Here is a 27,098-nt window from a genome sequence, read left to right as displayed (position 1 = left end):
AGAGGCTGGAGTTTGTGATATGGGAGATGGTGACTGGGCAGGACCTCTAGGCTCATATTAGCAAGAGAAATAGGCTATGTGGGGATCACATATGATCTCAGTGGCTTCACACCACAAATGCTATTTCTTGCTCCACAAACACCAGTGCAGACCAAAAAGCCTTCTCTTTCATCTGGTAAACCCATCTGCCACCATTGTGTGACACCACTATATATTAAAGACTGCTGTTGCTGCAATAAGAAAGCAGAAATGGAGGGTCCATGGAGGATTTTAGGGCCAGCTTGGAGGTGGCAGTCTCCACTGGCCAGAATGCAGTCACATGGCCCCTGTCTAACTTCCAAGGATCCCAGGAAACCTCAGGAAGCACCTGGGATCCGCAGCAAGTACAAATGATTTCTGCCACAAGACCTGACCCCCACTCCAACAAGAGCAGTGATTTGTGTATTTCTTTACTTGTATGTAATATTTCCAAGGGGGATTTTATTTGAAGAGTTTCCTGGCTCAAAAGAAAAACATGTGTTAAGGCACCAATCTAATAATAAAAATGACTATTTCAAATCTAAGATGGCACAATTTAGGTATACTTTGGAGAATATAAAATTGGTGCTTTCATGGTTTGATCAAGTTGAGGGAGATTGATGGTAACAGAGTGATGTACTGACTTATCAGAATCAAGAAAAAAGAGGTTGGGCATGGTGGTTCATGCCTGTAGTCCTAGTGCTTTGGGAGGCTGAGGTGGGAGGATTGCTTGAACCCAGGAGTTCAAGACTAGCCTGGGCAACATAGCAAGACCCCATCTCCACCAAAATAAAAAATTGGCTGGACATGGTGGTATGTGCCTGTAATTCTGGCTACTCAGGAGGCTGAGAGGAGAAAACTGCCTGAGTCCAGGTGTTTGGGGCTACAGTGAGCCATGATCCCACCACTGTGGTACAGCCTGGACAACAAAGCAAGATCTTGTCTCTACAAGAAAATAAAATAAATCTTAAAAAAGAAAGAAGACATCATCACATATATAGAAGTCGAATTTATGTGAATATGAATGCCCATCATCCATTCCAATCTTTTTTAGCCTTCTTGTCTGACAGAGGCTGGAAAACTCTGGTCTGTGTTTCCAAAACTCCTTTGCAGCTTGGATTCTGAAAGTGACTGATCTGAGAAATCAAATGCATTCCATGTGCAATACAGCATTTGGAAGTAAGGTGGAGGCCTCACCTCTGTGGTTTTCTATTTCTTTCAGCAGTCCATCTCATGGAGACATTTCAGGTTTTTGTTCCAGAATTAGCAGACTTTCTAGTGTCCACATACAAGAGTCCCATGGGTGTCAGAGGTGAGGTGCAGGCCATCAGTGCTGTTGATGGGAATCACAGTCCTGGCACCAGCAGCAGTGGTGGTTTCTTGATCACAGCACTTCCTGAATGAGGCACAGTGGGGTGGTGCTCTGGAGCTCTGAAAGAGACAGAAGCTCTTTCAGTACTTCTGCTCTGCAATGTACTTAGGAAGTCATTTCTGAAAACCTGGAACTGAGGGGTTAACCTGATCAGGTCTGCCAGATGTAGCAACCCTCTTGCTTTTGGTCACTTTTATTTCCATGAATCTGAAGGCCGTGAGCTGAATGCTGCAATGTCACCTTCACTGGCCGCCTTGTCGACAACACTTATAAGTCACCATGGTAACGGTCACTTCAGTTGTTTTTCAGGAACTTGGGACAGCTCCTATCCAGTTCAAACTGGTTGAGACCACCCTTCAACTGGACCCGTGCAAATGCCCAAGAGATGACCTTTTGACATGAGAGGACCCAAAACTCTACCTATAGATCATGCTAATAATGCCATTTTCTGAACATATGTCCCGTGAAATGCCAGGCACCCTGACTATGCTTGTGCAGATCACTGATTACTTCAATTTTCCCTACTGCCAATCACCTTTTCCCACGCTTTAGACCACCCTGCTTCTCTAGCCCATAAATATCCCTAAGCCTCATCTTCAAGGAGGTGGATTTGAGACCTGCTCTCCCACCTCCTCGTTTGGCTGCCTTGTGAATAAACTCTCTTTTGCAAAACATGTGTCACAGTGATTGATTTAGTGTGTGTGGGCAGAAGGGACCTGGACCAGGTTGATACCAAATCTACTCAGAGTTTACTAATTTAGCACTTCCCTTCTTCCTGCTCTTATGCTCCTAATGATTTTCCATGTCATTTAATGTCCCGTAATCAATCTTTTCCTCATTGAACTAGCTAGAATGGATTCCGTTTGCACCAATTAAGCCCTAACTGCTACAAGACCCACATTTGGGACAATTATAAATCTTATCTTGATAAAAAGAAAAAGAAAATGATAGTAATATGTGGGAACATCTTGGTAACTTGCTTAAATGATCTCCCTCATCCTGTACCAGGCTAAATGCCACTGTTGTGCGGGCCCTGCTTCTTAGCATTTTGTAGAAGCTGCTGGATTTCATAAATTAGCTGAACTTGGCCAAAGATGAAAGATGAGAAGAAAATGGCCCCAAAAATGTGACAGAGGTGGCTGGGCATAGTGGCTCTCACCTGTAATCCCAGCACTTTGGGAGGCCGAGGTGGGTAGGTCACCTGAGGTCAGGCATTCAAGACCAGCTTGGCCAGCATGGCGAAACCCCGTCTCTACTAAAAATACAAAAATTAGCGGGATGTGGTGGTGTATGCCTGTAGTCCCGGCTACTCAGGAGGCTGAGGCAGGAGAATCGCTTAAACCCAGGAGGCAGAGGTTGCAGCGAGCCTAGATTGTGCCATTGCACTCCAGCCTCGGTGACAAAAGCAAAACTCTGCCTCAAAAAAAAAAAAAAAAAAAAAAAGAAAGAAAGAAAAAAGAAATGTGACAGAGACTTTCCCTCCCTTTTTTCCATTGCGGAGATCAGCAAACACTTTCTGTAAAAAGGCCAGACAGAAAATATTTTAGGCTTCATGGGCTGTGTGATCTCTTTAGGGACTACTTAGCTCTACAATTGTAGTATGACAGCAGCCATAGATATTCTATACACAGGTCTGGCTATGTCATCCTAATAAAACTTTATTTACAAAAATAGGCAGTGAGCCAGATTGGGCTTGCAGATCATAGTTTGCTGATCGCTCTTCTATAGTAATAGTGTCCTTTATTTGCAGATAGGAACATGGCCACCTGGAATAAAGACTGCATTTCCCAGCCTTTCTTGCAGCTAGGTGTGGTCAAGTGGTTAACTGTGATCTATAAGATGCAAAAAGTAGTGTAAGCAACTCCTAGGAAAGGCCATTAAAAAGTGGTGGGAACAAGGAAGCGTGCACTTCTATTTCCCGTTCGTTCTCCTTTTCTCCTGGTTGGAATGTGGTCATAATGGCTGAAACCCCGGCAGCCATTTTAGACTAGATAATGATCTCAAGACAGAAAGCCTTGCATTGGGGAAGCAACAAAATAGAAAGCGACTAGATCCTTGACATGTAGGAATGTCAGGTGGATTTCTTGAACGTGAGAAGAAAGTGAGCAACCATGTTGTTTAAACTATTTTGATTTGGAGTTTTTCTGTTATGGCCAAACAATCTTAACAGATCAGGCAAAAATTCAAAAAGCATAGTAAATGAATGAGGACTGCTAAGTACATAATTTTTGCTGGATTAATAAATGACTGTGAATTGAAATATGCACTACATGAAATAAGGCTATTGGGACTTGTCTCAAAGATCTAAATGTCAACTTGAAGTACAAAATGCAAAAAGGTGTTTGGTTTATATATTTGCGATACCAAATTTCAGCATATGAAGTATCTTTGTAGACAGTTATTTGGTATTTTCATGATATAAAATAGAGAAAACTAAACTTCATTAAAGAGGATTAAAATAAGTCTAAATCTAGTTGTAAAATGTGGATTAAAAATTTATAACCAGGGGCTTGGCACAGTGGCTCATTTCTGTAATTCCTGCCAAGGCCAGAGGATTGCTTGAGGCCAGGACTTGGACACCAGCCTGGGCAACATAGATAGACCCTGTCTCTACAGAGAAAAAATTTAAAATTTGCTGGGGATGATGGGTGCACCTGTACTCCTAGTCACCCAGAAAGCTGAGGCAGGAGGATCCCTTGAGCCCAGGAGTTCAAGGCTGCAGTGAGCTATGATGGCACCACTTGCATTCCAGCCTGGGAGAGAGTGAGACTCTGTCTCTAAAAATAAATGATTAAAAAATTGTAATTAAAACACTCAGCAATTGTATGCTAAACTACCAACATAGTGTTCAGATTTATATCCATGTTCTAGTCACTGTGCTACAGAAATAGCTTCCTAACTAGTCATACAAATATTTCTCTATACCAAATAAATCATCCCATAGAGGTAGTTTTTCTAATCCCTGTCCATGCCCTTACCCCTCTCTATAATGAGTGTATCTCATTGGGTTCTATTTGTTTTTCTAAGTTAAGAAGAGAAAGACGAAACTAAGCTATAGCTGAGGGTTTCTAAAGAAACAAATTATGTTGTGTGTATTTAAGGTATACAATATGATGTTATGGGATACATATACAGAGTAAAAAGGTTAATATAGTGAAACAAATTAACAAACATGTCTATCAACTCACATAGTTATTCACCTTTTTATTTGTTTTTGTGGCAGGAGCAGCTAAAATCTACTCATTTAGCATAAATCTTAAATACAGTAGAATTGTATTTCCTATAATCCTCATCTTGTACATTAGATCTCTAGACTTGTTTATGCTACATATCTGCTACTTTATATTCTCCAACCCACATGTCCCCATTTCTTCTCTTCTCCCTGACCCCTGCTAACCATTGTTGTATGCTCCATCTCCGTAAATTTGAAATTTTTTTAGATTCCACATATAAGTAAGATTATGCAATATTTTTCTTTCTGTACCTGGAGAATTTCACTTAACATAATATCCTCCAGGCCCATCCATGTTGTGGCAAATGGCAAGATCTGGTTCTTTTTTAGGGCTGAACAATACTCCATTCTGTATATAAACCACCGTACACTCTTGCTATTCAAAGTGTGGTCCTTGGGCCATCAGACCTACCTAGGAGCTTGTTAGGAATGCAGAATCTCTGGCCACACAGTATCAGAATCTGGTTTTAATAAGATCCCAAGGCGAATTGCACGCAAGTTAAAGTTTGAGGATATTTGAGAATACTGCTTTTCAATTCTTCTGTACTGACATCAAGTAACAAATACCCTTTAACTTCTCTCAGCTCTTTCAATCTCAAAAATACTAGTCACCTAAATAAAATGTTTCTGTACTTCTAAACTACCCACCAAGCACCAAAACAAAAAAAGGACTAAAATTAAAACATAGGTCTCATAGCATCACCTATTTTCCTGTTGGGGGAAAACAGAATATGTTTTCATTTCAAAGCACTTCTTTTTCCTAGGAAGCATCTAGGATTAGGCTCATCTCTGATCCTCAGCTGAAGACGAAGAAAGAGATTCTAGTGATAAATTCTAACAATCAGATGCCATATCTGTAGAATCTCTTAGGGATCCTACAGAGTCTGTTAAATTCTGATAAATAAAACTAATAGTTTTATTTATTGAGATATCAATTTTATTACAGGTCTGCAATAATAGGTTATTATTTAATACTATTTCCACTACATATATGTCAGTTTCATATCATTTCAAGAATATAAAAACTTGTATTACAAAGTAGAAATTGTATTTTTCCCCCCAGAGAAAATCTCTACTTGCAGTCCTGCTTGGTTAATACATCCAAATCTATGCTTCAGGTATTTGGAGGACAGCCGCAAATGTAACTACAAGTTTAAAATGTAAACTTTGAAGAAAAGTTTACAGCTTCTAGAATTAAAATACTGAAAAGAAAAGTAAAAACAATTTCTAACCTTTTGTCAAAGAATGATATTCCCTTTTTGGGGGTATTTTTAAATATATTGGGTAGAATTCCATGATGGCTTAATTATGGCCTTGACTAAATGTGGAAAGATAGATTCTATTGGCTTCTCAAGGTCTCTTTTCAATGAATAGTCTCTGTACAAATAGCATTTGCTATAAATAAAATTTCACAGTGAAAATCAACCCAAGCACATTGTACCTTATACCATTTTATTTTCTAAACTTTGGCTGAAATATTCAGAAGTATTGGCAACTATATTACTTCTTTGGAAGAAAAACTAGGTAGTGAGATTCTTGGGCCCTTTTATGCTGGGAGTTTTAAAGAATTTTAGTACATTCCTGCTAACTCTTAGAACTCACATCCTATGTATTTAAAAAGTTATTTTCCTGCCATTTTGACATATCAGCTCATATCTGAATTAAAGGCCTGTTTAAATGTCTAGGTCAAGAGCAGGAAGATTCATTAGAGATCTGTTGGTTGAATCCTGTATGGTTTCGTATCAGGCAATTTTAGGGACCAATTGTAGGGACCATCCGTCCCACGTTGCCAAACACTGGAGGGTTTACTGGGACACATGATTTTCAGTGCTAACATTGAGACAGTCATGCTACAATTTAGCAATATATTTTTCAGAGTGTGTGTGTATCTGCGTGTGTGTTAGTGAGTGGTTATGGGGTGTGTGTGCTTCTGTGTGTGTGTCTGTGTGGAGATGCATGGTGTGTGTGTTTGTGGATGTGTATGTGTGTATAAGCATGTGTGTTCAGATACATTTATTGATATTATTTTTTTCCATGTGTTTAACATCCTTTTAGAGGATAATGACCAAATATAATACTTTTTCCAATCTATGTGCTATGTGTGCAAGTAAGCCAGTAGTTAGGTATTTATCAACTCATCTTTAAGAAAAGTAAAACCTAAAATTCAGTATTTGCATTTTAAATAAAAAGAAAAATTCTCAAAATAGAGACATCTTGTCTTGACGATGGTATAGGTAACAGTTTTTGAAATGGTGTTTCCTTTCCAGCCTTAATAAACCCATATTTCAGGAGCGAATTCATCTTTAATTATGCAAGGCCGATAGACAGAGCCTTATATGCTGCCATTAGACGAGGACATTCTCTGGGCTGAGTGGCTTATCATGTGTGACAAAAGACATTCTCACTTTCTTGTCAATTCATTTTTTTTAAGTGTTCATAAAATTGTGAAGTTGACTGTATCTGCTTCTTTTAAATAACACTTCAGTGTAAAAACAACTGATGCTGAGTTGTTCAACTTATAACTTCTTAGATCCAAAATGTTGTCAGGATGAAGTGGCGGGTTTTACAAAGCCAATAAACTCTGTGATTTTTCTTAGATGGAAACAATGAAAATCCATAACTGAATAATGATATTCAAAAAGGAGAAAGCCCCCCTCCCCGACATACACATTTGAGGCAGTTATTAATTAAGCTCCTTATTCTAAAAACATATGTCTAATGGTAAAACTTTAACACTTATCCTGCTTTTCCAGTAAGACTATATTTCAGGACAACCAAAAAACACCACTTCATCTAGTGGGGTTTTATAAGAGAATACCATCTATGAAGAGAGATAAAAAACTGAATGCTATGATAATCATTGTCAATCCCTAATGAAATTATTGACCCAGGCAAGAATTATCAACTAGTGTTGGAAGCAACTGATCTTAAAAAGATGAATGGGCAATCAGACATTTGCAGAGTACCAAAGTAGTGCCGAAGCTTTCTTGCTAGTCACAGGTGAGAAATGTAAGTGTACAATAGAGGGACTAGGTTTTCATCACCGGAATCCAGTGGTCAAGTTTAACGTCACTTATGGTGCAACCATTAAATGTCGTGTCTCCTGCTGTGACACACAATAAAATGCAAACCACCACCTGTGACATATTCTACGAAAATGCTCAATGTGCATCCAGCAAACTTTCAAATCTAACTTCTGTTTATGGAAAGCAGAGGGCATGAGGGAAAGTCAAATAACAGCACCAGAAAGCACGCAGACAAACGAAGAAGGTGGAGGATTCTGTGGGGTCATTGGTCCAGCCCATCCAACAAGTCAGTATATAATGAAAAAACATTAGGGATGGTGATTGATTAGGAAAAAACTTGGAGGCAATACAACTGGATTCAAGATGTGGGCCTAGATTTGACTCTAGTTTGGACAGACTGGTTCTGAAGGGTGCTTTGAAGACAATGAAGATTTCAAATATGGGTAGATTATAACATAAAAATGTATTTAACTTTAAAGCTAAAGCTCATTAATATAGAAAATCAGGTTACAAAATAAGTTGCAAAGTATTATCTTGTTTATATTAAAATATAAATATATGTAAATTATCTAAACGAATCATTCAAATAGTTTTAACAGAAATAATCCCTGGGTGGTAGGAATATGGTGCTTTTGTTTTCTTAATTTTGCTTATCTTATTTTCTAGCTTTCTTATTGCACAGATATAGCTTTTGTAACAATAAGTTGTATTTATTGGTTAAGAAACTAAAAGAATTGTGTGCTGAGGGTGGGAGTGCCACAGTTCAATGACATTAGGGTTTTAGACCTTTCTGAGACCTAGCGCTGATCACTGCAATCATTTTTGATGACTTTAATTAGAGAATTTGGATTAGGAGACCAGAGTTGAGTTATAATCCGCCGGTCCAGAGCCAGGTCAGCACTTTAACTCTTCGTGTCCACAACTGAAGTTGTCAACATAGCCCAGATTTGCTGGACTCTTGGCTTTTATACGACCTCAAGCTCAGATTTTCATCTGGAAAGGATTAATAATGAGACTGTGTGCTTAGGGTGTTGCATCACATGAAAAGATACACATGAGAGCCCTAGAACAATGCCTAGCATCTGAGAGCTCCATCAACATCAGCTCTTGTTCCTGTGATTGTTCTCTCTCACAGTGAAGGATTCCATTGTCCCCTGTGTCACTTAGGGCTGCAGGCCATCCTGGAGGCTCCCTTGCTCCTCCCACAATGAGCCGGTGGCATCTGTGGCTGCTCCATTCTTATAGGAAGAAAACCAAAATAATGGACATAAGATACAGGACTTCCATCATCTAGCATTTGCCCATTTATTGTCAGTCTTCTCATTTCACTTTCCGTTACGCATCCTAAGCTTCAGCCTTAAGCCACAATAATTTGTTCACCTTCTTGAGGATGTGACTATCATCCTCAAGGATATCTACTTTATAGTTACATAAAAGCAAAACACATATAAAACACTCTCCATCTGCCCCCTTCAGGTAAAGATGACATTTAACAGTAATTGAGAAAATAACTGCCTTCCAAAAGACACTTAGGATTTAGAAATGTACCTGTCATTGTATGATTTTGTTTCTGAAAATAACTTGTATTATCTATTGAAAAACTGATTCTACTTAAAAACTTGGAAAAGGAATTTTCAAATCTACTTTAAAATCTCTTTAAAAGTTGCAGGGAATATGATAGTCATTTTTGTAAAATAAAAGTGCCACACTTTCTGACTAATTTATAAGAAGAACTGATTGATATCAAGGAAGGCTTAAAAGCATAATCTCAAGCAAGCCCCTTTGTATAATTTGTGGATGGGGCAGTAAATATAGTCAGAAATCCACCTCTTCTGTATGAATCTATGTCTTGTCCTGAGATATCTGGGATTTTAAGGATGGCAGCAGTATGAAAAATGAAAAAAAAAGGATGCTAATGAGCAACATGAAAGTTTAGAACTTACTGGTAAATGTAAGTACATAGTCAAATTCAGAATACTCTAATACTGTGATGGTGGTATGTAAATTATGTATATCTTTAGTATGCAGGTTAAAAGACAAAATTATTAAAAATAACAATAGCTATAACAATTTGTGAAGGGATACATAACATAAAAATATGTAAATTGTGACACCACAAATGTAAAATGGGGAGAGTAAAAGTGTAGAGCTTTTATGAAATCAAAGTTGTTTAAAACCAAAAACTGACAAATGGGATCTTATTAAACTAAGGAGCTTCTGCACAGCAAAAGAAACCATCAAGAGAGTAAACAGACAACCTACAGAATGGGAGAAAAGTTTGGCAAACTATGCATCTGACAAAGGTCTAATATCCAGCATCTATAAGGAACTTAAACCAATTTACAAGAAAAAAAAACCTTATTAAAAAGTGGGCAAAAAGCATGAACACTTTTCAAAAGAAGACATATATGCAGCCAAGAAGCATATGAAAAAAGCTCAACATCACTAATCATTAGAGAAATGCAAATCAAAACCACAATGAGATACCATCTCACACCAGTCAGAATGGCTATTACTAAAAAGTCAAAAAATAACAGATGCTTGTGAGGTCGTGGAGAAAAAGGAACACTTCTACACTGTTGGTGGGAGTGTAAATTAGTTCAACCATTGTGGAAAACAGTGTGACTATTTTTTAAGTGTGAAGCAATTCAAATTACATTGCTTTCACTAAAAATAGCCTTGTTGATAATATTAATAATTATTTATTGACATAATATTTTGGTGGGAACAAAAATATATTTGTGTCATTAATAGAAAAAATTATTTAAAAATATTGTTTATTTCATTGTTGCCTCTTTAAAAACCTTTCCATTTTTGCATGTTTTACAATTTACAAAATATATTAGCCCGATTGTACATCTATACCATCCATTACCAGTAAATGACTATATATGTATTAGAGAAGGCTGCCCTAAATATTTTTTAGTGATAAGAGTGTACAATCAAAAAAGTTTGAGGGCCATTGCTCCAGACCAATTTTCCTCAGTGTACAGTTTGAGAAATATCTGTATCAGCACCATTATAGAGCCTGAAGCCCAGAAAACCTGACTTTGAGCATCTATAGTTGGGCTGTGGAACATGCATTTCTAACAAGTACCCCATGCTTAAGGTGGCTCAACAGCTTGAAAAGCCTAGCATTGAGGGAAATAAAAAGCATTCCATGGAGACCACGAGTGCCTAGGAATAAGTCATTCTACTGACAGCCATAGGCTATATACAGTGTCCATAGTCAGCAGTCTCCTTATTAGTCTTACTGAATTTGCAAGACCAACCTTAAGTGTATAAACTTCTTAGCCTCAGCAAAGAAATTATTTCCTAAAGGAAGATTCTGCAATAATTGCCCCTGTAAAAAATGTATGTTACCCACATGGGGCTTTATAGGGACTGCTATGGGCTGAATGTGTCCTCTCAAATTCATATATTGAAACTTATTCTCCAATTCGATAAACTAAATTAGTCCTCTCAAATTCATATATTGAAACTTAATTGCCAGTGTGATAACATTAAGATAAGTGGAGCACTTAGGAGGTGATTAAGTCATGAGGGTGGAGCTTATTTCCTAATTAAGGCCTTGAGTGAGTAGGTTCATTCCCTTCCCATTCTTCTGCCATGTGAGATGCAGCAAGAAGGCCCTCACCAGACACCAGATGCTAGCACCCTGATCTTGGACTTTCCAGCCTCCAGAACTGTAAAAAAGAAATTTCTATTCTTTATAAATTATCCAGACTCAGGTATTTTGTTATAACAGCACAAAAGAACTAAGACAGTGGCCCTGCCATTGCTATTCCAAAGGCTGAATTATGTGTTAATCATTGTGGGATCATCAGAGGATAAACTCATGAAAGGCTTCAATTAGTGCAATTTCTTTTTCATTAATCAGACGGCCAAGTTTAATAATTTTTAAAAAAATGAGTAGATAAAGAAACACTTCGAATGACCACACCACTCTTAAACCCAGGCAAAGGGCTACTGCCCTGAATCCTTCTTTTAAAAGGCCTGCGTCACACACACACACACACACACACACACACACACACTGTCATTTGGGATTGCATGCTTAACAGGGCATAGTGCAACTCTAAACCTAAATGTCTGCTCTTGTGACAACATCATTCAGGCCCACGGAAATTCTTCTACACATTGTTTGCTTTATGTCCTCAAAGTAAAAGGTGATCACATCCAAATGTTGTAAAGGTTTGGGTTGCACAGCTGAGAACACTGGAGGTGAACACTGCAGGTGAACACTGCTTCTGAGAGCTGGGAGAAAAGACCAATTAATCAACCCAACAGACCCTTCTTTTCAGAGAGCATGAATGCAGTATATCTTTGCCTTATGCAGTATTGTTTCCCAGTAGTGCCTGGTATCATTTTTTTTGCCCATCCAGCAACTGGTTGTGGAGGTATTCAATATTTAGCAAAGCTTTGCAATAGTTGCAACTGGTAGCAAAAGAACGTTTTGCAATATTAAACAATTCATATCACACTTAAATCAGTAATTGTATAAATTTTGACAAATAACTCATGAAATCTGATATCAATACTTTGCATTGAAACCAGCCATGTATTGAACACTAGCAATGCAAATAATTTGTATAAAGATATTTTAAATTAATTTTCCAAAGATTAAATAAAATTTTAGGTTTATTTGAAATTTTATATCCATTGTTTTTCTCTTTTAATTTTATACATAATAATTTTAGAATAAAAGCATTTCATAAATGATACATGAAAATGAGTTTAATTTAAAAACCTGCCATATTTATTTTAATATACATTCTTTATAAAAACACATTCAGGTTTTAAACACTTAATAGAATTGCATTTACTCAGAACCCAAATTATTGCAATTATTGAAGTAATTGCAATTACTTCAGAACACAAATTATGAGAAAATATTGATTATAATAACAGTGATTTTTGCTGAAATAAAGACAAGAAAATTAAATTTAATATAATAAATATATTTTATATTTATTATATTTTATTACTTATCTAAACACTGCAAGCTTAACAGCAAGATATCCAGACATGTACAATAACAATTAAATCTAATTGTCTTTAACATTTTTCTAACTAAAGTCCTAACTTTCTATATAGTTTTTGATTTTCCAGAGAGATGGTATGTTCGTCAAGGTAGAAGGACGGGGCATATGTTACTTAAGTGTTTCAGCTTGATTTATAGGGTTTAAATATTTAGACATATGGTACGTGGGCGTCATTCATACTCTTGCCTTAGGCTCCGCAAATGTTAGGGGTAAGCCTGACGACTGTAACAATGAAAACAAGACAAAACAAAACAAAACAGAGACAAAATAACCAAAGAGGATCATGAAGTTGTAGGGCCACTGTCACCTTCTTCCTCAAAGCTACTGGTTTTCACCCCTCTTAGAATAAGCCACTTATAATCATGTCTACTCCCACAAGAAAACAACACTTCAGGGTCGCTGAGGCCATTCCAAAGCCTGTTGTTTTTCATTGTCCGGTGGAAAAGATGTTCTCCAGATTTCGAGAACCCTCAGAATACTCAGCAGTAATTGGCTTCTGGGTGTGAGCCCACACATGAAGAAGAACAGGAAGTGGAGCCTTTCTACCATGACGCCGAAGCTGTTAAAATCATCCTATTACAGGTGACGCTGACCCTCCACTGCTCCCCACCTAGAAAAAATGTCACATACAGAAGGAAAAGTGAACGTATTGGCGTTGAGTTTCTACCTGTGAAGTGAGGAGTCGGAAGGTGTGTAGCTGCATGTTTAGCTGTGCCTACAGTTATGGAGACAAGGGTTTAAGAGTTCTTTCTCTCTACCCTTCCCATATACCTTCAAAGAAGGGGCAGAGTTAAGTCATATAGCACAGGAGCACTAAGGTCTGCCTGACTTGGTTCAAATCCCAGCTCCACTAGTCACCAACTTTGTGACTTACGGTAATCCTATGCCTAGATGTCCTCTTCTACAAAATGGGTACTAAAGGGTGACTGTGAGAATTACATGAGTTAATTGCTTACAATCGTGTGTGGATTCATAGGAAGTGCTTTGTATGTATTATGTATTTTTAAAATATCCTTTATTATGTCACCATTTATGAGTCTGGAAGAGTAGTATCAGGACATATGTCTTGGGCTGCCTGCTACCGCAGGTCTAAGAGAAAGTTGTGACGTTTGGATATTGCAAGACTTCCCCTATCCTAGACTTCAGGCTGTTTAAATTATACAATTTAGGCCTGCCATGGTGGTTCGTGCTTGCAATCCCAGCAACTTGGGAAGCCGAGGCCAGGAGTTTGAGACCAGTCTGGACAACATAGCAAGATCCCACCTCTACAAAAAATAAAAATAAAAATTAGCTGAGTGTGGTAGTATGTATCTGTAATCCCAGCTACTCGGGAGGCTGAGATGAGTTCAGGAGTTCGAGGATACAGTGAGCTATGATTGTGTTACTGTACTACAGCCTGGGCAACAGAGCAAGATCCTATCTCTAACAATTTACATTAATAAATAAATAGTATATAATTAATTGGCCTAATGCCTTTTTCCTTTTCCCTTTCTACTAGCCCAAACTCCTTTCTCAGCAGGATTTATGGTAGCCTACTCCATCAAAGCACTTTTAACAAAGATCAGTGAAAAGCAGAACAAAAAGATGCTCACACCTGCTGCCTGGCCTGAGGTTCCCTGGCCCAGATACTTGGGCAAGAATTAATCTTTCTTGTGCAGAGAATGAGTGGAGCCCCAGGAATGACTTCAGTGCCACCCATAACAAGTTTATGCACAGAACACCTCTGTTCCAATCCCTCTCTCCCTTTAGCACTTTTCCAAAACAGGGGTTTTATAAAAGTGGGTCGCAGGGAGGTAGGTTAGATAAAGGCATGCACAGGGAAGAAAAGTCAAAAGCTAACCTCTGTGTGTCTACCATTACCGCATTTTTTTTTCTCAACGGAAGTCCTAAAAATCTTTCTTGAAACCCAGAAGTTTTTGGCATAACATTCAAAACAGCCTGATGTAAGAGGTGAAAATACTGTTTTTCAATCAGGCTCAAATTTCTGAAATAATGCTCTCTTTTTGCATGTTTTCGGGAAGGATGTTGGTAATACGGTTACAAAATTTTTAGCAGACACATAAAATTGTCATTCTGTCATCTTTAAGCTCCCTCATGCATTGCTACAGATGACTTATAGATTTACTGGATTCAAGCAATCTTTATATCCGATACCCTAAGGCTTTTTAGATGAGGTGTATTTATTTTCCAGTGCTTTCTTAACAGGTTTGTAAGCTAGGCAAGGATCGTGTCTTTTAAATCAGATACGATGCAGTTCTTGGCACAGAACTTTGCATGCAGGTGCTCCATAAATACTTATTGTTGATTATTAAAAAGAAAACAATAAAAAATAGCTCAAATTTTGTGAGTTTTTTTGGGGGGGGTCGTGGGGTGTCAGTCAGAAAACAGTAAGCCTTGAAAATTAATCAGCATTTTCCATGATTACATAAAACATAAGCATCAAAACCCAAGTACCAATACTGCGCCTAAAGGCAGATCATATCAATAACTGAGGCATATCGTATCAATCGCTAAGGCATATCACATCAATAACTAAGGCATATCATATCATATTGTATCATATCAATAACTAAGAAGAGGAAGAAAGAAAGGAAGGGAAGAAGGGAAGAAGTGGGTGAGGGGAAGGATGTAAGCAAGAAGGGAGGGAAAGAGGAAGAAAGAAATGAAGGAAGGGAGGGAGGAAGGGAGGAAGAAAAGATGGAAAGAAGGGAGAGAGAGAGGAAGAAAGGAAGGAAGGAAGGGAAAAGAGAGGGAGAAAGAAAGGAAGGAAAGAAGGAAGGGAGGGGGAGAGAGGAAGGAAGGAGGAAAAAGAGGGAGAGAAGGAGAAAGGGAGAGAGAGTAAAGAAAAGAAGGAAAGGAAAGGAGAAATGAAAGGAAATGAAAAAGGAAAGGAAATGAAGGAAAGGGAAGGGAAGGGAAGGCAAGGGAGGGGAGGGGGAAGGGGAAGGGAAGGGAAGGGAAGGGAATGGAAGGGAAAGGAATGGAATGGAAGGGAAGGGAAGAGAAGGGAAGGGAAGGGAAAGGAAGGGAAGGGAAAGGAAAGGAAAGGGGAAAGGAAAGGAAAAATTAAGATTTTTAAAAAGACCATAGCGCCAAATAAATGTGAAAATAATTAGGCTGATTCTCTAAACACATGCAACACAGTCTCAGGAGGCAAGGGGAGGAAGCACTTTTTCTTTCCATCTCCTTTCCAGATCGCCCTGGTGTGGCAGCCTCTAGGCATCTAGGAAGCACTTTTCTTAAGCCCACCTGTGGCCACTGGGATCATTTTTTTTGCAAGTGTCTATTACTTAGGGTAAAGACTAAGTTCCTTTAGCAAGGAAGCCCCCAAATACAGTGACTTAAATAAGGGGCATTTGTCCCCCCTGCAATGAGAGCTGAGTAGTCCAAGTCATAGGTCAGCAAACACAACCCCTCGCCGGCAAAATGCAGCTCATGGCCTTTTCCAATTTCTCAGGTAAGAATAGCTTTTACATCTTTAACTGGTTGGAAATAAAAAATAAAAGCAGCAACACTATTGTATGTGTATGTCTCTTCTCACGCTGCTAATAAAGACATATCTGAGACTGGGTAATTTATAAAGGAAAGAGGTTTAATGAACTCACAGTTCCACATGGATGGGGAGGCCTCACAATCATGGCAGAAGGAGAATGAGGAGCAAAAGGACGTCTTACATGGTGGCAGCCAAGAAAGCTTGTGCAGGGGAGCTCCTCTTTATAAAACCATCAGATCTCATGAGACTTATTCACTATCACCCCTATCAGAGGAACAGCACGGGAAAGACCTGCCCCCATGATTCAATTACCTCCCACCGGGTGCCTCCCATGACACGTGGGAATTGTGGGAGCTACAATTCGAGATGAGATTTGGGTGAGGACACAGCCAAGCCATATCAGTGAGAATGAGAATGACATAAATTCAATCTTTAGTGTCATTCAGTCAAGTCTTATTGGAACACATCAACACTCATTCCTTAACTCATTCATAGTCAAGTCTTGTCTACAGTTGCTTCTGCACCACAGTGATGGAGTTCAATCATCATCGGGGAGATCACAGGGCCCAGAAAGCCTTTGCTATCTGGCCCTTTACAGAAAAAGGTTTTTGGGCCCAGGTTAGGTTAGCCTGATAGCTCTCACTGGAGTGGTTCATTCAAAGCCACAGTTCCCTTTATCTTGCGATTCTGCTGTTTCTTAGGTTATTTGCTGCTCGGCTGACATGGGTCACTGCCTGTTACGGACTGACCTGTGTCCCCTCAAAATTCATTCATATGTGACACCCTAACCCCCAATGGCACTGAACTTGGAGGCAAGGCCTTTAATGAGGTGATTAAAGTTAAATGAGGTCAGCCAGGCACGTTGGCTCACTTTGGGAGGCCAAGGTGTGTGGATCACTTGAGGTCAGGAGTTTGAGACCAGCCTGGCCAACATGGCAAAACCCCATCTCTACTAAAAATACAAAAATTAGGTGGGCGAGGTGGCAGGCACCTGTAATCCCAGCTGTTCAGGAGGCTGAGGCAGGAGAATTGCTTGAACCTGGGAGGCAGAAGTTGCAGTGAGCCAAGATAGCTCCACTGCACTCCAGCCTGGGTGACAGAATTAGACTCTGTCTCAGAAAAAAAAAAAAAAAAAAGTTAAATGAAATTACAACAGTGGGATCCTAATTTGCTACAACTGGTGTCCTTTTTAAAAAGAGGGAGAGGTAGCAGACCTCTCTCTCTCTCTTTCTGTTTCTCCTCCTCTCTCCCCCACCCCAGCATGAGCACAGAGAAAAGGTCATGTGAGGACGCAGTAAGAAGGTGCTGTCTGCAAGTCGGGGAGAGAATTTACCAGAAACCAACCCTGCCAGCACCTTGATCTTGGACTTTGAGTCTCCAAAACTGTGAGAAAATACATTTCTGTCGTTTAAGCCACCCAGTCTGTGATATTCTGTGATGGCAGCTGGAGTGAACTAATACCCTGCCACATCCATGCTCCAACCGTTGGACACAGGAAGAGTTAAAGGGAGAGAAGGGCAGCAATTTCCTTCTAAGCTTGTTGAGCAGAAGTTGCACACATCACTCCTGCTCACATTCAGTCCTTTGGTGAATTTATTCAGTTATCCTACACATAGATTGAAAATGAAAACAGAGAAGATGGATTTGGGGAGGGTCAACCAAAAGCATGACACATTTTGGAGCACATATCATGATTAAATATTTAAAATCTACGGATTTCCTGAAGTCCATTAGGTTTCATACATAGAGCCCTACTGGCCTAGGGACAAAAGTCTTCACTATTTTTATTTAAAAGGACACTTTTTGACATAAAGGCAAATTGATTCTCAAGCTAGAAGAGTCTTCTGAAAGTAATTCTAGTACGTAAGTGTAAATGCGTATTTTAAGGATGAAATATTCTGCCAGTTCCCCTCAAGACCCCAATGTATAGTATATTTTCTTGTGTGTAACATAGGGGACTCTAATTTGAGGTCACTGAAGATACTTTGGTATCAAGAGAAAAGATGGGTTGTTAGGGGTCAGTGTCACATCAGGTCCTGTCTCAAGCAAGACCTGGAGTAGAACAAGACGTTAACCCACTTGGATCTCAGTTCTATTGATTGCTTATTATGTGTATTTTCTGCACTTGCACATACTTAATGGTTTTTAAAATTGCGGTGATAAAGTACTTGCATTTCTGGCCAGAATGAATTTGACTCATATATAATCATTATCAAAGGTTCCTATCTTGACTAGCTGCTTTGTGAAGAAAAAAAAATTAATTCCCATTCCATGAAAAGTTGAGCAAGGAGAGAAATACATTTTACTTTTTCAAACAATGGGTGCTTTTTCATCACTTTTACAAATAACCTTATATTGCTTGTGATAGGGTATCCCTTCTTTGTTACATGATGTGTTTGAAAAGCTATGTGCAGTCACACTGTACTGTGGAAAATACAGCTGCTGGAAACTGATCTCCTGCTTCTAAGCTGATAAATGACTTCATCCTAGAACACCATTGAATCAACCATCTCAATCTGAACCATAACTTATTAAGAAGCCAAGTGGAAAAATGTTTTAAAGTATTAGATGAAAATACAAAAAGAAAAAAAGCCTTCTTAAGCAAGACACAAAAACCAGAATTCAAAAAAGGAGACTGACATACTGATCTATTTACATTTAATCATTCTGTAAGACAAAGACAAAATAGATAAAAGTCAAGTCACAGACCAGGTAACATATTTCCAACATGTAAAAATATATATCGTGAAAAAATGATTTATAAATAAACATTATAAATCAATAAGGCATCTCATAAGGATATAAGCAAAGGCAATTCAATTAAGAAATGCAAATGGCTTATAAAGGAAAATGTTTTCAAACAATGAGGCATTATTTTACTCAACATTTAGGCAAACATTATGAAGACTGAACATATGCAATGCTATGTAGCATGTGAGGAAATTGGAGCATGCATGTGTCAGCGGTGGTGTAGGTTGGAGAAAAATTTGGAAGTATCTATCAAAATTTAAAAACCATGTTTCCTTCAACCTAGAAATTCTATGTCTGGGTAACTATTCCTAGAGAAACACGTTATGCATATACAGAAATAATCATATGCAAGGATGTTTGATGTTTATATAGTGAAAATTGGAAAGACAGACATATTCATAGGAGAATGGTTAAGTAGATTATGGAGTCTTATGTAACAGTTTAAAAGAAGGAGTTACATGTATGCCTACTAATACATAAGTTCTTTAGGACATCACTGAATAAAAAAGCAAGAATTAGTTTAATACTCAGTATGTATATGTACATTTATATACAGCCTCATTTATTTTAAAAATTCATAAAGCAAAACTATAATTTATTAATTTTATTCATGTATGTAAATGCATAGAAAAAACTTGAGCAGATGCATATCCAACCTGCAATTGCCAGCTTTGGGTGGTTCCTCTGCAGAATGTGATTGGGTGGAAGTGGCTGAGAGGGACTTTCGCTTGTATTCTTCTTTGTTTGAGAGTGGATTTATGCAAAAGACCTTCCCTGTAAGAAGGCGTTATTCATTCTGTATTATTTATGGAACTAAAATTAACTTATAAACAAAGCAGAAACACCTTGTGAGATCCTTCGTGGCCACTCATTCTACTGCTTAGCTCACAGTGTTTCTGCAGCCGTATGTCTCACCACTTGTTCTGTTGTTCCCCTTACACACTCCAGTATGTATCTCTGCCATCAAACTGGCCACGTGTGAGCTGAACCTGCTATTTGTTCACTAACTTACTATTTTATACCATTTGAGCAGGAAGTTGTAGTCATTCTCTGGCTTTGTAGTTTGCTTTATTGCTCATAAGTAATAACTGGAAAAAGGAGTTTTAAAACACTCATTATTTTCAAACATTTTGACTAATATTTATTCTGAAATGTCAGGGTAATTTGGTAAAATATCAAAATGCTAAAACTGAAGACTTATTTTTTTCTTTACCAGAAAGTAATAATTACATATATTTATAACTGCAGAGTCCAATACAATGAATTAATATTTCTTCCAAATGTTCTTACTTAACATCTTTCTAGCTTTAGCAAAGCAGTATCTTACTTTCACATTAAAAAAAAGAAATCCTTCATAATAGTGTAAGGCAGTTTGTGGAAAACTTATTACCGTCATTTTACACTTTACTAAATTCAGGCTAAACCATCATCAAATTAACCAGAATTAAGATTAGGGCTCAAGTCTTCTGACTTCTGGTCTAAGTTGTTGGGTGTTTTGGGTTTTTTTTCCCCCTGCATAAGGCCATCTTCCACAAACTACATATGCTTTCTTAAATCTTCTAAAACTTTCTGAAACTGGAGGCTTTACTTCTGAGGATTATATATAGCATTTCATATACTGACATTGGATATAGCACAAGAGGCTGAGTAACATTTATTTTAGAAATAGGTGTAATTTAATAATGAATGTATTTGAACTGTGGATTAAAATGAAGACAACACTTCCCTTTTGCATAGAGGATAAAACTTGCAAAAATAAAATAAATGCCCATTGGTATATTACAGAGGGATATTTCACACCATTTCACTTCTAGAATGGATCCTTCACTCTTCTTTCATTTTTAAATGGATTTTAATTATTAAATCATAGTCTAAGGGAATTACCATATGTTAATTTTTTAGTGAGTTGAGGCTTACTCAAATGTATTTTATTCCTATATCAAATGAAAAGTATTTTTGCATTAAGATTTTTGCTGTATATTTCATTTCAGACTTTAAGAAAACAAATATTACATGTAAGTATATCTTAAAAGCGCTCTAAATGCATTTTTAAATTGAGTAAATATAGTTAAGTACTAAAACAACAAAATTCATTTGTCCTATACTAACATGTACTATAGCATATAGCTCAAAAAGTTAGTAGAATACTGGGAAATTGCAAGTAACTGTATGATGCCTATTGCTTTACCTGGGACAGCTGACCAAAAAATGTTTCAGGGGTATGTTAGAGCTAATTTCATTACAATTCCCGGTGACTAACACCACTGATAGAGACCATAAAAGAGAAGGTGGCTCTTTTGTCCTATGAATTATCAATTAGATCTGCTTCTGTGGTGAAATTTGTTAGCTGAAAATTGATGGCTGAAACCTTAGGATTTACCCCTGTCTTTAAGCTCCTACAGCGAGGTCTGTAGACCAGAAGCCTGTACTGAACTTACACCACAAGGGCAGCGCCAAAGACAAGATGCAAGCGCTGCAACAGCAAGTTATATAACAAAAGAGAACCGAGGACATCAGAACGTGCTCCAATGATACTTTGTATCTTCCTGGTGCGCAAAAATGTAAACCGGCCTTCCTTTATGGTTTACATTGTACCACTGCACAACGGTTTGCTATCGCGTAATTTGGGAGGTGACACATATGAAATTTGAGGGTGTGATTAGTCTTTAAAATAATAGCTTTGGTATATATTTTAACCACTTCTAGCGCCCCCCCCCAACACACACACATACACACACACACACACGAAGAAGATGCTAAGGTGGGCCACTGCCCCGGCTCTGGCCAGCCGCATTTAGAGGGGAAAAGGACAAATGGCGCTATTTCTTTAAGCTTGGTGGGGGAAAATCTAAGTTTGTTCTTTAAAAAGGGCGAAAGTTCGCTAGGACCACAGGGCCTTCGGCGAGAGCGCAGGCAGCTTCGTGTTGGCACCTTGGGGATCTTCTGGGCTGCCAGAAGCTCTGAGCTTGCAGTTGCACCTAAACCGCCGCTTTCGCTACTTATATTTGCGGTAATGTTAGGAAGCAAAGTATCATCAATCAGAGAATCTGGTAGCCATTCTCTCTCTTTGCCCTGTGTCCCAGCTTGTGATTCTTCTAAGTTCCATCTCCTTTGCTGCGTGCAGATCCTTGGCTTTGGGCGCGCTTCCTCTTCTGCACTTGGGCCACCGCGGGTTGGCCACCTGGGCTCAACTCATCCCATCCTTGCTTTCCCCCATCCCTATACCCAGCGGCGAGGGCAGCCTCACCAGCCCTTGCCCCGGAGGTGAACGTGTGCCTGGCTTTGACTGAGACAACTAGGACCCCAGAAGCCCAGTGACATCAGAAAAGAGGCTCCTGGGCACTAGCACTTCCCGCAATACGCTCCAGGGCTGTAGGTGCAAAACCGAGCTCTAACTTCCCTCCAGCTAATCGAGAGGAAAATACAGGGCGCGTCACAGTGGCCTCTCCCGCCTAGCCACGCGCGGTGAAATTTCCGGCAATCGGGCCAGCTAAGACACGGGATTTGCACCGCAGCCTCTCAGCTTCTGGAGCCGGAGCCGAGCGCTCCCGGCAGCTTCTCCAATTTCTCTCCTAAAGTGCGAAGGGAAAAGCCCCGTCTGCTCCACGACTGCAAGGCCGGCGGATCTGGGAGCCGCGCCCGGCTCCGGAGGACTCGGCGGGCCCGGGGCTCCCCGGCAGCGGCTCCTCTGCTAGGGGTTAACAGCAGCCCCCGCGGCCGGGCGGGCGCGGACGCTTCCTCTCCACCCGCCCGGGAACGTGGATACCGCGCCCGCAGGATGTTCGCCGGCTGGGCCCGGCAGTCAGGAAACATGAGAAGGCCTCGCTATTCCTGTTCCCGGGCGGCGCGCGCCGGGCTGGGTAAATAAAGCCGAGACGACGGCGGTGGCGGTGGTGAGCGCGCTGGAGCCCGCGTGGAGAACATGCGGCGGGGATGGGAGTGCGCCTAGTCTCGAGGCGGGAGAGCCAGCCGCCCTGCAGCCGGCCGTCGGCCCCGCAGCCACAGGTACAGCCCCCGCGTCGCCGAGTCCCAGCCGGCTGCGGCGGAACGCCAGGCTCGCTCTGGCCCCTGCGCCCTGGGCGCCGGTGCTCTCCCGCCCTTCCCCCAACTTCCCTCCAAGGTCTGGTGGAGAGGCGCTCGGGTAGCGGCCAAGGCTGGCCCAAGGGTCTGCGCGGAGCCTGGGAGCCCACCTGGCCGCGCCTCCTTTGCTTTAAAATTATTCGCCGGCGTTGGGGGAGGGGGACACTTCTGCAGGGAGTGACCTCCCCGGCCACAGTCTGGAGTGAATCGGGGTAAGTGATTTGAGAAGAGGCGCGGGTGGCCGCGCGCGGGAGTCCTGGGAGGGTCAGCAAGTGTGGTTCACACGCCCCCGGACCCCTTGCGACAGGACAGCGCTCGGACCTTTGCCATCGCTTGCCTCTGAGCCTGCTGCCTGCAGACCTAGAGCGCGCCGGGTGTCTGTGTCTGCGATCTCTGCGTGGGCTTGGGGCTGCCGGGGAAGTGTCCGAGGTGGCTAACCTCGTGATGACTTCGCTAGGAAAAACACGTCGTCGCATCTAGGAGGACGCGCTGGGGTGGCTCGGAGAAGGCCGGGCCGGGGAAGGGTGTCTTGTACAAATAAAGCAGCATGAACACACATCCCTAAGGGCATGATTTTAAAAGAAAACACCAACGCGAGTCTTGACTGTAGAACAGGGGCTGCAAGCACGAAAATTCTCTTTGACACTTATCGCCGAGGCTATGTGCACACCCCAGGCACGTACCTGTCTGCGCGGGAGGACGCAGTCCTAGGGGACACGCGACATCCAGCAGAAGTCTGACTTCACTTCCCTACGAACACAGACCGTAGCCGTCGTTTGATCGCGGTGGTCACGCGTGGTCCTAAATGTCACGCGTGGCCTCTGCTGCGGTGGCCGAAGGGCGGGGCGGGGGCGTTGGCGAGTGTGGGCGCTTGGCGAGGCAGAGGGTGTGTGTGTGTGTGTGTGTGTGTGTGTGTGTGTGTGTGTATGCGCGCGCGCGCGTGTTAGTGGAGTAGCAGCCCATGCCGCGGCTGGACGGGCAAAGGGGGCGCTGGCAGCGAAGCTGAGGCCGCTCGGAGGAAACGGGAGCTGTCCCGAGGCGCGAGGCGAGGAGATGGGGCGGGCGAAGTCCGCCGCGCGCCTTGGGGCTGTAACTCTGCGGCTCCGCGGCCGCGCGGACTTGCTCCTGACGCCCGTGCGCGGCAGGCAGAGGCTCAGGGCCTCCGCGACCCCAGAGGTGAGCTGCTGGCTCTCCCCGACAGTGGCAGCAGTGGCCCGGGAGGTGCGCCGACCAAGCTGCCTCCTGCCTTGGGCTTCTGACACCTTTACAGCCTCTGAAAGGGTCCCCGGAGACCCCAGAGAGAGGCGGGTGTCGAGGGGCTCCGAGCTCGCGGCTGACACCCGCGCTGCGGAAGAGAATGGCACTGATTGAGGGCTCTGGGGACCTGGGTCCTGGCGCCTTGGACCTTAGGACCATGCACTTCCCGGGGCGCGTTGGGGGATGATAGGAAGATTCTGGGAGAGAAGGGGGAGAAGTGGTGCTTTCGTCCTGACGCCACTTAACTTTTCCCTGTCCTTGAACCCAACCTCACCCCGGGGGACCTTGGCGGACAGAAGATGCGGGGGTTTCAACCAAACCATCCACGATCTAGAAAACACGAAAATCCCCCAAATCCCGGTGTGGCCTGGGACTCATGAGCTAGGGGGTCTTGCGGATGCGGTTGGCACATTACCCCAAATCTTCCCTTCCATCCAACCCCTCCTGACGCCCCGAGTTGGGGCTCCCAGAGGCTTTAGTCTTCTGCTGTGATTGAAGAACCACGCGCGGCCTCACGCCGGTCGCGCTCCGCAGTCCGGAGTATGCCTCTCCCAGATTCAAAGTGAAACCCAGAGGCTCGTTTGGAAATTCGTTTCCTTTGCCTCTGCGGGTGAATGATTCCCGGTTGTAGTTCTGGGGAGTGAAGGGATTGGGGGGATCGATCGCCCAGGCAAGGAAGAGGGCAGGTACCTGTCCGGGGAACCTGCAGGGGCGGGGGCGTGTAGCCAACTGGGGAGAGCCGCAGGGTCCCTGCCAGTTGCGGCGGCGCCGCTCCTCCCCTCGGCTCCGCAGCCCGGCGACCCGGCCAAGTTCAAGGCCCTGAACCTGCAGGGGTCTGAGCACTCTCAGCCAGTAAGTAACGAGATGCACCTTCCTCTCCTAGAAGCCGAGCCCCGCTGCGGAGCTCCCGGCGGCCCAGCCCCGAGGCTCTGCGGCCGCGCCGCGCGTCCCTACCAACCGACACCATGAACACCATCGTCTTCAACAAGCTCAGCGGTGCGGTGCTGTTTGAGGACGGAGGCGCCTCGGAGCGGGAGCGGGGTGGCCGGCCCTACAGCGGTGTCCTGGACAGTCCTCACGCCCGCCCCGAGGTGGGCATTCCCGACGGCCCGCCCCTCAAGGACAACCTCGGCCTGAGACACCGGAGGACCGGGTATGCGCACTCCCCTGGGGGCCCTGCCCGCCTGCGGCCCGGAGGGGTGGGGGCGGTGAGCTGTGACGGGGTCCCGTGGCAACGCGGGCGGGTGGACGGGAAAGGGCCCGGAGTTCCCTGGGAGTGCAGGTCTGCCCCTCCAGGGCTCGCGCGTTCTCATGTTAAGGGGCTCCTATCTTAAAACGTGAGGGATCAATTCGTCGGGGCAGCTCCAAAGAGCTTGGTGGAGACTAAGGGCGCCAGGTGCTGCCCCTCGGCCCTCCGCTGCCTGGACCTCGGAGTTGGGGGTTATTTGCCCCTCTCCGGACTGTGGGTGCCGGTGCGCGGCTGAGGGCGAGGAAAAAGGACTGAGCTCGGTGCAGAGAAACAGGCGAAGCCGAGCAGTCGGGGAGTCCAGGCTCAGGCTCCGCGGACTTCTCTTCGGTCACCCGAGCCCCTCGCCAGAGCCCCGCGGCTCGCCTGGCCCAAGGAGTCGGGAAGGTCGCCTCCCGCCAGGGAGTCCCGGGCGTGAGCGCGGCTCGGCTGGGCCCGCGGCGAACCCGGAGGGGGAGGCCCCGGGCCTGCGGGGCCGGGTTTGAGTTTAGCGGGGTGAGGGGTATGCTGGGGGGGCGGTAGCTTGCGGGTGGGCCAGCTGCTCAGACTGCCGGTGAGTGGAGGGCAGGCTCTGCCTGGCCCGATCCGGTGGCTCCCCGGGCGCCCCGCCGGGGAGGGGCGGCCGTCCTAGCCGCCTCCACCTGAACGATTGCATCAGCTGCTTGTTCTGCGGCGTCGCTGCTTAGTAAAACAGAGATTCGGTTTCGTCAAAATGTTACTACCAGTCGCTTCGGGTGGAAGTGCATTTCAAAGTATTTAAAGAGGCAGAAACCCAGGAGGCTCCGGCGCAGGCGCGCAAGCCTCGGGGAGCGGCTGGGCTCGCTGGCGGCCGCGCGCGACACCTCCCGGACCCGTGAGGGAGCGCAGCGCCCCAGGCCACGCTCCAGGCTCCTGGCTGCCTCTGCCTCCTCCCCCTTTGAATGTGCTTTTCCTGAGGTCTTTTTAACCTTACATGATGGGACAGAGCTTGCCGTACTTTTAACCCTCCCTTAGTCGGGAAACGGCCCGACGGTGTTTTTGGGTTCTGCAGCTTTCCTCCACAAACCACCAACTCCTTTGGAAAGTTTCCCCCTTTTCCTAAAAGATCAAAGGAAATAGCTTAAAGAGAGCCGGGGCGGCAATGCTCCTTTGCTTTATTCCCTATGTCCAGTCGGCGACCTTTCCCCTGACCACAAGCGACGGAAAGCCTCTGGGAGCAGACAAGAGATCCCCGAGGGAAGTTTCGAGAGCCAGCCGCATACCCTGCCAGGCCTGCCAGGCCAGGGCCACTCGAGGGTGCGGCGCCAGCGGGCGAGGGAAGGGTAGCAGTTAGCCCCGCTGCCCAGATACGCGACTGGAATAGCAGTATTCTTCAAATCACTTGACCTTCGTCTTCTAAACCTCTAACCTTGGGGTATTGGGTTCAAGGTATCCCCCTATTCAAGATAAACCTATCGAAATGATCTCCCCATCCAGAAACTGTGTGGCTCCCACTTCCTGCCTCTCCCAAACACTCTGGGCGCGCGCAGAGCAGGGGCGCAAGGCAGGAATGCGCAGCTTGGATGCGGGGCCCGGGCTTGGCCGGGGCGTGGAGGGGCC

General features: G+C 43.2%; 2 protein-coding genes across 6 annotated transcripts in view; one reads left to right on the top strand and one right to left on the bottom strand.

Moving 5' to 3' along the window:
• Positions 1-1,007: 1,007 nt before the first annotated feature.
• LOC134731068 (uncharacterized) lies at positions 1,008-25,241 on the bottom strand. Its single transcript, XM_063607200.1, has 5 exons — positions 25,233-25,241; positions 24,690-25,099; positions 24,549-24,604; positions 23,701-24,362; positions 1,008-1,449 (listed from the first exon to the last, which is right to left on the bottom strand). The coding sequence occupies exons 1-4, from the start codon at positions 25,239-25,241 to the stop codon at positions 23,725-23,727; spliced, it is 1,113 nt and encodes a 370-aa protein (XP_063463270.1). The 3' UTR covers positions 1,008-1,449; positions 23,701-23,724.
• The window catches only part of MKX (mohawk homeobox), a 79,209-nt gene continuing 68,628 nt past the window's right edge, over positions 16,518-27,098 (top strand). For 2 of the 5 annotated variants that reach the window (XM_034930192.3, XM_003821433.5), the window contains exons 1-2: positions 16,518-22,942; positions 25,158-25,427. In XM_034930192.3, the coding sequence (XP_034786083.1) occupies positions 25,240-25,427 (188 nt within the window). In that variant the 5' untranslated portion in view covers positions 16,518-22,942; positions 25,158-25,239. Of the gene's footprint in view, positions 22,943-23,044; positions 23,230-23,898; positions 24,194-25,157; positions 25,428-27,098 lie in introns of those variants that run through there. The other 3 variants (XM_063607655.1, XM_034930189.3, XM_034930190.3) reach the window with 2 other exon arrangements.

The sequence above is a fragment of the Pan paniscus genome, chromosome 8, assembly GCF_029289425.2.
Source record: "Pan paniscus chromosome 8, NHGRI_mPanPan1-v2.0_pri, whole genome shotgun sequence".
Lineage (NCBI taxonomy): Eukaryota > Metazoa > Chordata > Mammalia > Primates > Hominidae > Pan > Pan paniscus.
This window is presented reverse-complemented; position numbering and strand designations above follow the sequence as displayed.